A 12,773-nucleotide genomic window follows, 5' to 3' on the forward strand; every position below is an offset into this window, starting at 1 on the left:
CAAGAACGACCCAGGTGTGACAAGTGAGCAAATGCTGTTGGAGAAACGGCACCGACCAGACTTGCTCAGCTCAGAGTTGCCGGAGAGCTTTCGCATGTAGAAAAATAAATAAACGCGACATGTGAGAAGGACAACAAAGCGAGCGACGCCTGCACCCAGCGTAGGGACAGCGGAGAAGAAGCCACTGAAGGGGAAGCGGCGGAGCCGGCTCGCAGGCTGGCAGAGGGGCACCGGTCTTCCCAGGTGAAGGCCCCCCCGTCACCCCCGCACAGCAACAGTCACACGGTGTGGCGCCCCTGGGGTTGTAAAGAGCGGGAAGGAACGGGTGGGAGACATTCCCGAAGGCTGCTGGGCCAGGCACATTGGGGCAGGATGCGCGAGGGAGAAGCGGCAGGTGCGGGAGCCGCAGCCCCTCCGCCCCGGGAAGGGTGGCGTCGCTTCTCCACGTTCAGCCCCGCCGCGCAGCGCCGAGTTCCCAACCCGAAAACCCATCTCAGGGCCAACACTTGGAGGCCGGAGGATAAAAGGTGGCCCTGCTCCCGAAGGAACGTCCAGAGCTGGGTCACCTGGCGCGAGGGGCCGATCATTGCTCAGCTGGGCTCTGCCACAGCGTGGAGGTGCGCTCGCTGCCTCCCGCCCGCAGCTGGCTCTGCAGCTTGTCCCCTCAAGGAAGGGGATCCTGTTCTGCTTGCTGAGGCCCTTGGCTGCGGAAGGTTTGATTCCTTCTCCCCCCTCCCCTCCCCCTCCTTTCTCTCCCTCCTCCTCCCTCCCCCCTCCTCCTCGTCCCCTCTCCCCTCCTTCTCCTCTCCTCTCCCCTCTTTCTCCTCCGTCCCCTTCTCTTCTCTCCTCTCCGCTCCTCCCCCTCCTCCTTCTAATTGCGGTAAAATATACCTAACATTAAATCTCCATTTTACCCATTTTCATTGTACAATTCAGTGGCATTAATTACATCCACATACAGTGTGACCACGTGGGTTTTACCCAAGGAAGGCAAAGTGGTTTTAACATCTGAAAATCAAGCAATATAATTCACCGCGTTAAAAACTCAGCAACAACAACGAAAAACCCAGAAATACCATACTATTGTCTTACTAGATGCAGAAAAGCTTTTGACGAAATGCAGCATGCCTGACTTCTAAAAGACTCTGAGCAAACTAGGAAAGAAGGGAACGTCCTCAACGTGACTAAAACAATTTTTTTTTTCAAAACCACCTAATCTGATGCCTAGTGGTAAAAGATTGGATGCTTTTCCCCTAAAATCAGGAGAAAAGTGAAGATACCGATCTCACTTCTTCTGCTTAATGCTGTAACTACTTAATACTGGCTCCGGCCAGCACTAAGGCCAGGAAAAGTAAGGCGCCCAGGCGCGAAAGGCAAAGCACACTGTCTTTATTTGAAGAAGACACGATCGCCTTAGGTACAACAGCCAGTCGACTGAAACGAAATGCACAACCTAAAAGCTGGGTTATGTTTTATTCAGGGGACATTTCTGAGGACTTAAACCCGCGACGACAGCCTCTCAGATGGCTCTGAGGGACTGCTCCAAAGGGGCAAGGCAGAAGCCAAGATATACGATTTTGTGCAACAAAGACCAGGTAGTCAGAACATCAAAAGATGACTGTTAATGAAAGAAAACCAGATATCTCAAGGAACTTAGCACTTTCCTATGGATGGGAAGGCACAAAGGTCTGGGCTCACAGAAATCATTCTTTTGATGTGCACCTAGCTGTCTAGAGCCAGTGTCCTTTTCTTTCCCTTCCTGAGTTCCCTCATAGGGCACTGATGGGGGTGGCTGCAGAGGCTGGGCTGCCTGAGGGTCTGTATCCTGAGTTCCCTGTGCTCACTGTCAATAGGGATTCAGAGGGTGGAGGGGTTGGGGATGATGGTGGCAGTAGTGGCTGATGACTTGATGGCCACAGCATTCTCTGTTTACTAATATGGCTGGCAAGACTTTTCATTTACAACCCATGAAATGTAACAAAACAAAACAAGACCTTAGAATAATTGAGTTTAGTATGGTTGCAGAACGTAAGATGGATATACAAAGATCTAGTGTGTTTGTATATACTAGCAATGAGCACTCATAAATTGAAATTTTAGCAAGACAAATAGAATAAAAATATTAAATATTTAGGGGCTAATCTGATACAGGTTATGCAAGATTTGTTAACAAAACCCTGTTTAGAGAAATTTAAGAAGGCCTGGCCATTTGTGTTTTGCACTCTTGGGAGCGCTGGTCTATCGTGTAGGAGGTCCAGCTACTCTGTCCAGACCGCATGAAGAGTTCAGGCGACGGGGAGGATTGGGGACCACGTGGAAGGGAACAGCGGCAGCAGCTGACAGCGAACACGGAGGCTCTGGGATTACCTTCTCAGCCGTCCGAGCCCTGTGCAGGGTCCCGGAGGTTCAATACCAGACGAATCACACAGATCAGAGTCGACGTTCCCCGGATACAATGCGAACGCTCCACACACAGAATCACGAGAAATTTAATCAACCAACAAACCGGCAGAACGGGTCCTTGCTCTCTCTCCGAGCGTTTGCGGTAGGCTACCTCGATCATCAAGACAACGTGATTCCGAAAGCTGCCCGGAAGGGGCGCTGTTTCACCGCCCCTGCTTCTGTCACGTCAAAGCTTAGCAAATCCCAACATAAAAATGCTTCTTTCTTCTGTTGTGCCAGCCTTGTGAATATCAGGGTACCCCACGTTGGCAGAAATACACACATTTTCCCAAATGGTAAATTATTTTCTTATTTTTGGGGGGGGTGGTGAGGTAATTAGGTTGGTTTATTTTTGACGGAGGTACTGGAGATTGAACCCAGGACCTCATGCATGCGAGGCAGGCACTCCACCGCTGAGCTATACCCTCCCCATCATGCTTTTTATAAATGCTTTTGCATGAACGTGTAATAGAAAATCAAGGAAAAAGAAAAAAAAACTCCTGTGAGCTCAGTTAAGGAACATCTGCTAACATCTATCTGATACCCTTCTATCCATTCTGGTGCTGTTCCTTTGTGCTGGCCCTTCTATCCTTGTTCAAAGGTGACAGACACAGTGATAAGATCTTGAGAACACAGCAGCTGAAGGGAGGGAGATTTCAGGAAGGGACGCTGGTCGGGCAATTCTAAGCTAGACATGGAACAACATGGGTACCGCCATTTGTAGGATGCAGAGCATTAAGTCATAGCTGCCCGTCTTTCTTTCACATTGTACGACACCCAAGGCTCTCCCATGGGAGGGGAGTTCTCCATTGGGTTTGAAGACACAGTGTCTCTCCTGCCAGGACAAAAGCCAAGAGGTGATCTCTTTGCCTCATCTCTGGCTGTCAGCACACCAGCATTGTAAACTTGGCTTTAGGACGATAAACGGGAGGTGACACAAACCAGGGGTCGGTTTGGAAAGTGTTGCTGGTCATGGGTGAACAGTCACAGGACAGTGGTTTCACCTCCTGCTTTTTGGGGGGAGGTGGGGAAGGAAGGAGTTTTATTTATTTAATTATTATTATTATTACTACTTTTAATGGAGGCACTGGGGATTGAACCCGAGACCTGGTGCATGTTAAGCACGCACTCTACCTCTTGAGCTATATCCTCTGCCGCTAGATGAGCTCTTAAACTGAACTTGCCTTTTCCAAAGTGGGTTCGTTGCCACCCCATCTGTTGATGATTCTTGAGCCCTTGTAAATAAACTGCCTCCTGAAACAGTCAGTGCCAACTGCTGGCTGCCTGCTGCCCAGATCTTCGTTCGGTGACTGGAACAGTACCGTCCTCCAGTCCAGCCGGCTCTGGTTAATCTCTAGAACGGACACGCTGATGTCGAGTAAGGTGGCACCTGCACCTGAAGGACTCCCCACACTGGGGCCCCGAAGGGCTTTCCCCGGGATGAACACCCTTGTAGACGAGGAGGAGGACGTGTTAAAGGCCTTCCAGCTCGTGGGGCAGCCGAAGGGCGTCACTCCGCCGAGTCCGATCGTGCGTGACCTGGGAAGAGTGGCCGCTGAAGGTTTTCCCGCACACCTGGCCCTCGTAGGGCCGTTCTCCCGTGTGACGCCTCTTGGACACACGAAGGGGACCCGCAGGTGGAGGCTCTCCCACGTTCCTTACTCGCCCGGGCCTTCTCGCCGGGGTGGACTCTCCGGCGTTGAGGGGGCTGCACCGCCGGGCGAAAGGCCTTCCCGCAGCCCTGGCGCCGGCAGGGCTTCTCTCCGGGGTGAGTCCTCTGATGCTCAAGCGGCGAAGACAGCCGGTGAAGGACGTGCTGCCGCTGCTGCCTCCGCAGGCCTTTCCCCGGAATGAACCCCTGGTGCCTGACGCGCTGCGCGCTCCGGGGGAGGCTTAGCTGCGGGCCTGGCCCGTGCAGGGCTTGCCCCCGCCCCCGCGAGGGCTCCCGTGACGCGTGAGGCCCGCGGGCAGCGGAAGGCCTTCCCGCACCCGCTGCGCCCGAGGGCCTCCTCCCGGGTGAGGGGGGCTGGTGCTCCGAGAGGTGGGCGCTCTGGCCGAGGGCCTTCCGCACTCACGGTCTCCCCCCTGCCGACCGGATGCTGAGCAGAGTGGCCCGGCGGCCGCAGGCCTTCCCACACTCGTGGCGCCGCCAGCGTCTCTCCGGTGGACGGGAAGGCCCGTCGGGGTTGGGGCCAGAGGGGGAGGCTTTTTCCGAGTCTCTCCGGGTGCCGCCTGCGTCCTTCGTCACTATTTCACATCGGTGTGTTTCCTCTTGGACGCTCTTCCTGAAACACAGTCCCGCTGTGAAAACGCGCATGTGAGCGCGCCGACGCGAACAGAGGCAGGCATTCTCTCCGGCCGACTCCGCCCTCAGACCAAGGCGCCAGTCCTTCCGGGGACGTGTGCGGACGCCTCCTGTCATGCTCCGCTGACAGAAACGCTGGGAACAGATAAATACCCCTTTATTATTATTTTAAATTTGAAATAACTTTATTTTTAAAATTTTTTATATTTTAAAAATTGAAGTATAGTTGATTAGTAAATATCCGTTGAATTAACGTATCTTTTGTTTGTTTGTTTGAATGGAGGTACTGGGGCCGTGCATGCTAAGCAGGCGCTCTTCCACTGAGCTATACCCTCTCCCGAAAGTATCTATTTAAACTGATGACACTATGTCCAACAGTCCGGTTTATTTGTGGAACTATTAGAAATGATGAGTTTTAGCTATACGGACCTGAAGAGGTGAAGCTGACCGAGATAAAGTTTTAACAAGTGAAGAAAGGTAACTATTTTTTAAGAACAAGAAAATAACCCAGGAAGGGTTCACTCAGTGGTAGAGTGCGTGCTTAGCATGCATGATGTCCTGGGTCCAATTCCCAGTAACTCCGTTAAAAAAAATAAATAAAATAAAAATAAATAAACCTAAATACCTCCCTTCACACAAAAAAAAAAAAAAAAAAAAAAAAAGAGAGAGAGAGAGAGAGAGAAAGAAAATAAGAAAACGCTCCCTGGGTGTGTGTCTGTGGGGTGTGTGTGAGCATGGATAAAGGTGTGAGCCATACTCCCATTGCACTGTGACTGTGAGTCCTGAGGGAAGTAAGAATGAAAACACACACGAGACACAAGGAGGTTATTGCTTTTTCTTTTTACAGCATGTCACTGGATACTTGATCAAACAAACCTACCCTGGTTTTATAGGTTTAGAAGATTTTTAATATTATTTAGTATTTTAACATTATCATACACTCACTAGCCACCATCCACTCAATCCATTTTTTCAATAATGAAACATTCAGGAGGGAGGTGTAGCTCAGTGGTAGAGCGTGTGCTTAGCATGCACAAGGTCCTGGGCTCAATTCCCAGTACTTCCACTAAAACAAATAAAAACCTAATTGACCTCCCCCACCCAAAGTTTATGGATTAAATAAACATTTAAAAAAATACTGAAATAAAATGACACAAGTACATATCCAATTAATCTGGATAATGAGTGATACAAAAATTCACAGAGTGGATGGGCAGATACTTGGAGAGAGGGCCTTTAAAGAGGAAAACTCAGGTCATTAGGGTGGGTCCTAATCCAGTATGATGGTGACCTTATAAGAAGACAGGAGAACACAGACAGATGCGTGCAGACGGAAGATTGTGCGTGTGAGGACACAGGGAAAAGCTGGCTGTCTACAAGCCACAGAGAGGCCTCTGAAGGAGCCAACCCTGCCGACTCCTTGATCTCAGACTGCAGAGTCTGCAGAATTGTGAGGAAATACATTTCTGCATTTATGCCACTGAATCTGTGGAACTGAGCTGGGGCAGCCCGAGCTGAGTGACACAAGGGTCTGGGCCCTGCACTGAAGTTAACTCTCCTGCTCTGTATCACAGCATAAGCTGAAGACCCTGATGGCTCAGTCGAGCATCACACTGGCCCACTGTATTGATGATACTCTGTTCATGAGACCCACACTCAGAGGTGACCTGGTAGGACACATGCGCTCCAGGTGGAGGGAGATTCAGGGACCTGGCAGGTAGGGAGGCTTTCAGGGGTCCCGAGGTCCAGGGGATGCTGGGCCAGCCCTGCCAAGGTAAAGGATAAATTTTTGCATCATGTACCTCCATTACCGAGAAAGCAGCACCGTGCTTGAGAGGATGTGGAATACTGCTCGGGTCCGCTTACTGGGTTAGGTGGAAAGTACTGGTTTTGAGTGAGACCCAGAACAAGGTTCTGGCTGTATTAGAAGCAGCCTTGATGCCTGGACCAGCACTGGGCAGATGCCACAAGACTAGAGGTATCCGTGGTGGGAAAAGATGCCACGTGGGACAGCAATGGGAGAGTCGCAGCGCAGACCCCCAGATTAACGCTGCCTGCAGCAGAGACCTTCACACCGTTTAAACGACAGCTCTTGGCATGATCCCCAGTACCAGGAGCGACCCTCCATCCGAGGGGCATTGTCATGGACTGAACGTCTGTGTCCCCCACATTCACATGTTGAAATCCTAACCCCCAGGGGCACGGTATTTGGAGGCGGGGGCTTCGGGGGTGATTAGGCCATGATGGTAGATCTCTCATGAATGGGATTAGTGCTGTCATAAAAGGGAACCCCTTCCACATGAGGACACAGCGAGGAGACAGTTGTCTGTGAACCGGGAAGTGGGCGTTCTCTCCAGATACTGAATCTACTGGTGCCTTGATCTTGCAATTCCTGGCCTTCGGAACTGTGAGAAATAAACATTCATTGTTTGAGCCACCCGGTCTATGGTACGTTTGTCACAGCAGCTCAAGCAAACTCAGACAGCAAGTGCTCACGTGGCCCAAACTGCCCATGTGAGCTGGGTACTGTCCAAACCACCAGCTCTCAGGTGGGGTGGGCCCGGTAGCAATCTTCCATGAGCCATGAGAGGAGTGCCCAGGACTGGGCTTGAGCAGGTCCAGCAGCACAGGCAAGCCACACACACCAGTGGCCAAACCCCTGCACCGTCCACCGCTGATGTGCTGACCCCTGGCCTGGGCAGTGGTCACTCTGTTTGAAGTTCTCCAAGCTTGGCTCCTACTTTGCCAAGGGTGTCTAAGAAGGTCTCTCTCTCTCTTTTTTTTTCTTTAATTTTTAAAAAATTTGAATGGAGGTACCAACGATTGATTGTGCATGCTAAGCACATGCTGTACCACCGAGCTACACCCTCCCCACTAAGAACATCTCTTAATTCCTCTTGTTAAACAGTAAATACCTTGATGGGTTCAGTTCTTTTAGAAAACCCTCATTCTTGGCCAGAATTAAAGATGGAATGTGTTTGTTAATGGAACAGCTGTGGGGTAGATACACTTAATTAATCGGACGACAGAATGGGAACTTTTTGGATAGATGAAAACAACAGAGGTGTTGAGGAATGTTTTCAAGGAAACAGCCTTAAGAAGGGAAGGGAGGAAGATGAGCTGGTGAAACAATCGAGGGAGCAGAGGTGGGGAGCTGATCGCAAACGAGGGGGCAGGACACACATCTGGAGGCTGGCGGTAATCATTTAAAAAAGGGATGAGAGTAGGGTGACCAATGAGGATGATGGACCCACTGGGAAGCTCAAACCAAAGGCCCTCTGAGGGGAGACATCCAAACACCTTAAAACTGCTGTCACCTCAGGGAGCAGCTGGCTTTTTGAACATACAGCCTTCCCTCTGCTTGGTTCCTGACTCACCTGCCGGTGGAGGTCTTGCCTCTGCACCACTCTGCGCTGTGTCCCTTGCTCCGACAGGAAGGCTGTGTAGGGCTCGGAAATGGAAATGCCTGTGGAAAGAGAAAGAAATGGCCATGCCATCATTACCCAAGAATTCAGCCCACTAACCACAGGAATCAGGTTAGAAGCCCTTATAAGAATGGCCAGATTAAGTGTAAAGGTTTTCTGAAGGATGGGAAAGAGGAAGTTGTTCATTTCTCTTTTCTTTTTTTTTTTCCAGGGGAGAGAGGCGATTAGGTTTATTTATTCATTTATCCATTCATTCATTTATAATTATTATTAATTATAATTATTATTATTTTAATGGAGGCACTGGGGATCAAACCCAGGACCTCATGCATGCTAAGCACATGCTCTACCACTGAGCTGTACCCTCCCCCTGAAAGTTGTCCATTTCTAACTGTGCTCATCATGGGACACAGAACAAAAACATAAAGCAAAGGTCATCATAGTTCCCCAGAGATTGCCAATCGGAGGAGGAACACACAGCAGAAAACAGGTGCTGAATTGAGGGCTGGATGCACTTACCCAGCCAGACCAGGTTCTGGTAGGTCTCCGACATCATGGCCGTGTGCAATTCTCTCTGAGCTGGGTTTAGGAATCCCCACTCTTCATGGAAGACGTCGATGGCCACATCTTGTGAATGTCACTGACTGCTGAAACGGCAAACACTTTCTTACTCACGAGGCCCTGGAGAGAAGTGTGAAGTCTTGGCTGAAAAAAATTAGGTACCACACAGGCTTTGTGGTGTACGCTGTAGGAACCAGTTGTTCCCCCTACTCCAGTACACATACACACGCACAGACAGTGAAAACCAGCTCTTTGGAGGAGAAATAAGTATCCTACATTATCAACAAGATAGTTAACATGGGCTGTGGGCCCGGTTTGAGGGAAGCATCCCAGGAACATGTTCGGAAAACAAGGATTTTTGAGGAAAGCAGGAACCATTCCGCCACTGGACTGAGTTTCCAGCCTGTTCCAGTCTACAGGTCCTGGATGTGAGCTGCCCCATCCAGCTGGATTCCGAGCCCCCAGCCAGCCCTGCTCACTTCAGACTGTGGCCCCCAAAACCCTAGTTGGTCTGAGCCAAGTCTTTAACCTATCCTGTTGCTGCAGTTTTTCTTGAGAAATAGGGATTTTGTATAATTCAGTGGGTTTTTTTGGGGGGTGTAGGTAATTAGGTTTATTTATTTATTGTATTTTTATGGGAGGTACTGGGGATTGAACCCAGGAGCTCGTGCAAGCTAAGCATGTGCTCTACCACTGAGCTACACCCTCTCCCCTCAGTTCAGTGGTTTCTGTACACTGATAAATACTCCTTATTTTGTCTAAAGTCCGAAGTCAAGGGGAGACGGTCAGCAGCCTAGGACCTCATTTCCGTCCTGAATGGGTTTTTCCCCCAACTGCAACCCAAAGCTTCACATATGCCTTCCTGTCTCTTTCGAGTTTACTTGGGCCACTAAATGTGTAAATGTACATAGACAGAATTCTACCACCCCCTAGACTCTAGATTCTCTAATTGTTTGATATGTTCTACAAAGTCTAATACATCACATCTTTAAAGCCACCTGTCCATTTATCTTTGCATTTCAAAAAAATCTGAATATAAGGCCAGCATATACTTAACGCTCAGTATTTCATGGTGAAATTTAAACGTAAGTACAAGGAAACATGAAAACTGTTTAAAAAAAAAGACTGGTTGTGGGATTATGGCTTTCTCTTTCTATAAGTGCATTTTGTAATTTCCTAGAATATTGGAAAATATATGTTTAAATTTATGTGTGTGTGTGTGAAAAGGAAGCTGTTCTCCAAACAGTAAGGAAAAAGGAAAAAAAAAACTCACTTCTTTTTAAAATTTGTCCTTGGACATGGGATTAAAGCTCGGGGCACTTGATATTTTGCAGTCTTCATGAGGATCTCTGTGTTATTAGATGACTTAATTCTTTAGGGTTAGGGTTAACCTTTATTCTTTGGGGTCTCACTGCAGGAAAAGAAAAAAAGAAACCACAACTCACTTGTGATGTGCTTTTCAGAAGTCCAGTGGTCATGGTCCCCTTTATAGGGTCCCTCTCTTAAAGAACAAGAGTCCTGTGAATGCAGAGCTGAGGAGAAGAAAGGAACTATGAAAAAACCAAAAAACCTCAAATCTGCTCAAATTTCCCCAGGGGTGGAAAGGGTGGGGAAGGATAAATTGGGAGTTCAAGATTTGCAGATACTAACTACTGTATATAAAATAGATATACAACAAGTTTCTGCTGAATAGCACATGGAACTATATTCAGTATCTTGTAGTAACCTATAATGAGAAAGAATATGAAAACAAAAACATGTATTTATACGGATGTCTGAAACATGATGCTGTACACCAGAAATTGACACAACGTTGTAAACTGACTGTACTTCAATTAAAAAATTAATAAATAAAATAAAGGCGACATTAGGGATAAGAGTTACAGGGTGCTTGATCAGCTTGTGGACTTCCTTCTGGTTGGTTGGTGGTGAGGTAACTGGGTGGTATTTTGGGAGTCAACATCATCGATCTTCTGGTTCCAACCAATCTGGGGCCTATGCGCTAGCGGTCAGAACGTAATCACCATCCTCCACCAGGTGGGGAGGGTGTCGATTTCTGCAGAAGAACTCAAAGTTATGCACCCTTATATCTCGGTGCCCCTTCCAAAAGAAAAAATATGCGCCAGATTATTATGTATATCCTTTAAGGAGGAATTAAAACTCGATTTGGTCACTGAACTATTGGTTAAGCTTTCATTTCTTTTTTAATTTTTATTTCTTCCTTTTTTAAAAAGCAATTTTATTGTGGTACAACTTGCACCCCATAAAATTTTCCCATTATAAGTTTATGGTTCACTTATTTCTATTATATTCATATAGCTATGCAACCATCACCAAAAAACATTCACTTTCAAGTAGAATATTTTCCAAATTTAGAGTAGAATTTATATTCATTCCTATTCATCTTTCACTGGGTCCAACTTAATCACATCTTTTCCTTAGAATTTTCTCATTACTTTTCTTGCTTGACTGCTTTTTGTTTCTGCATTCCGTCACTTCTCTAGTTAGTAATTACTTGTGCCTGCTCCTTGGGGAAGGCCTAGAGGACTAAAGCCTTTTTCCCTACAAACAAGAAGTAAAAAACACAGGGGGCTTTTGCATCGTAGGGTCCCACTGGATTTCAGCCTTGGCCAGCACCTCGCATCAGGCAAACCAACCTGGTTTAGTAACACCGTGAGCAAACCCAAGTTCTGAAAAATCAAATGATGAGCAGAGCGCATAAGAGTCATCAACAAAACACCCAGAGAGGCCTGAAGCAAATCCCACAACCACACAAAGAAACAACATGCAGGGGAACAAGCCACCAGGCGCACCGGCGCTGACGGCCCATCCCTACCCCAACCCGGGACTCTCGGAGCGCCCCTCCCCATACACCACCCAGGAAACCTTTCCCCGTAAACCGAACTGCTTCTGTGCCTCCAGAAAGCGGCGGCGATGTGCTCCATGCGCCTGCGCAGCCTTCCCACCTCCGGCTCCCATGGACACAAAGCCACGCCCCTAGGGGCCATTGTGTGCATGCGTATCCGTTACTCTCGGGTGCCTTCTAGGATCCCTAGAGACCTAGTGCGCTGAAGCCCCGCCTCCACGGGCGCCAGCGCATGCGCGTTCTATTCCCCACGCACCTCCCTGCTCCATCCCAGACCCAAGACACCAGGAGAAGAGGCCACAGCCTTTCGGTTTAGGGCATCCGGGCTCGCTGTCAAACCCAGACACTCCGAGTCCTGCACCTGCCCCCGGCTACCAGAGTCCAGGCTCCTAGCTGGCCAGGATACCAAGACATTCAGGTCTCCGTAATAAAGGCGGTGAGACTGCACATGCGCACACGGACGCTTCCGCGACTCCCAGGAGCCACCGCGGCAGGAACTTCCGGCCGGGCTGGCAGGTGAGGTACCTTCTTCGCGTTTTTGGATGCTCCGCAGTTCCTGGATCGTTTTCCCTTCGCTTCGTGAGTCGGCGGGGCGGGCTGAGGTTTGGTCGCATGGGGCGGGGTGGCCGCGGCTTGGAACCGCTCCTGGGAGGGATTTCCCAGGAGCTCGGCGCTGGTCGGAACCGGCGTGCAGATCTGTGGATTGGAAGGCCGCCGCGAGTGGGCGAGTGTGAAGTAGTGCGGGCGGGACCAGTATGTTGTTGTTCATGGAAGGAACTCGTGTGTGTGTGTGTCTCTCTGCGTGTCTGCGCTCGGCGAGTATTGTAACAGTGACTATCGTTATTTGTACATTTTTTTGTATTTTAATTAAGGGTTTTTTTTTTAAGCCGAAGTATAGTCAGTTTACAATGTTGTCAATTTGCATTAAGTGTTACTAATTCCATCCCCGAATAGGCGACTGCGGCATTGAAAAAGGCCCGGTTAGCGTACTCGGCAACCAGCAGTGTACACTAAAAAATGTTGTATATTGACAGTGAGCTTTCTTGGAGTTTGTTCTGGACATGGTTGAAAAATGGGAGGCAGTGGGTTCGAAATTCTGGTTTCTTTATGTTTGTTTCCTCCTCAGCTGTGCATTCCCAGGACTCTGCTCCCTCTGAGAGGGACCCAGCCAAGT

At 48.9% G+C, this 12,773-nt stretch overlaps 1 protein-coding gene across 5 annotated transcripts in view; it reads right to left on the reverse strand.

Annotated features, from left to right (window-relative positions):
* The window catches only part of LOC102517251 (zinc finger protein 471), a 32,617-nt gene extending 20,618 nt beyond the window's left edge, over positions 1 to 11,999 (reverse strand). Inside the window, exons 1-5 of one of the 5 annotated variants that reach the window (XM_032487540.1) lie at positions 11,856 to 11,999; positions 10,179 to 10,265; positions 8,692 to 8,816; positions 8,125 to 8,213; positions 3,627 to 4,882 (exon numbers count right to left, since the gene is read on the reverse strand). In XM_032487540.1, the coding sequence (XP_032343431.1) occupies positions 3,627 to 3,657 (31 nt within the window). In that variant the 5' untranslated portion in view covers positions 3,658 to 4,882; positions 8,125 to 8,213; positions 8,692 to 8,816; positions 10,179 to 10,265; positions 11,856 to 11,999. Of the gene's footprint in view, positions 1 to 3,626; positions 4,883 to 8,124; positions 8,214 to 8,691; positions 8,820 to 10,178; positions 10,405 to 11,638; positions 11,794 to 11,855 lie in introns of those variants that run through there. The other 4 variants (XM_032487538.1, XM_032487542.1, XM_032487541.1 and 1 more) reach the window with 4 other exon arrangements.
* Positions 12,000 to 12,773: the final 774 nt, after the last annotated feature.

Source organism: Camelus ferus, chromosome 9 (genome assembly GCF_009834535.1).
Source record: "Camelus ferus isolate YT-003-E chromosome 9, BCGSAC_Cfer_1.0, whole genome shotgun sequence".
Classification (NCBI taxonomy): Eukaryota; Metazoa; Chordata; class Mammalia; order Artiodactyla; family Camelidae; genus Camelus; species Camelus ferus.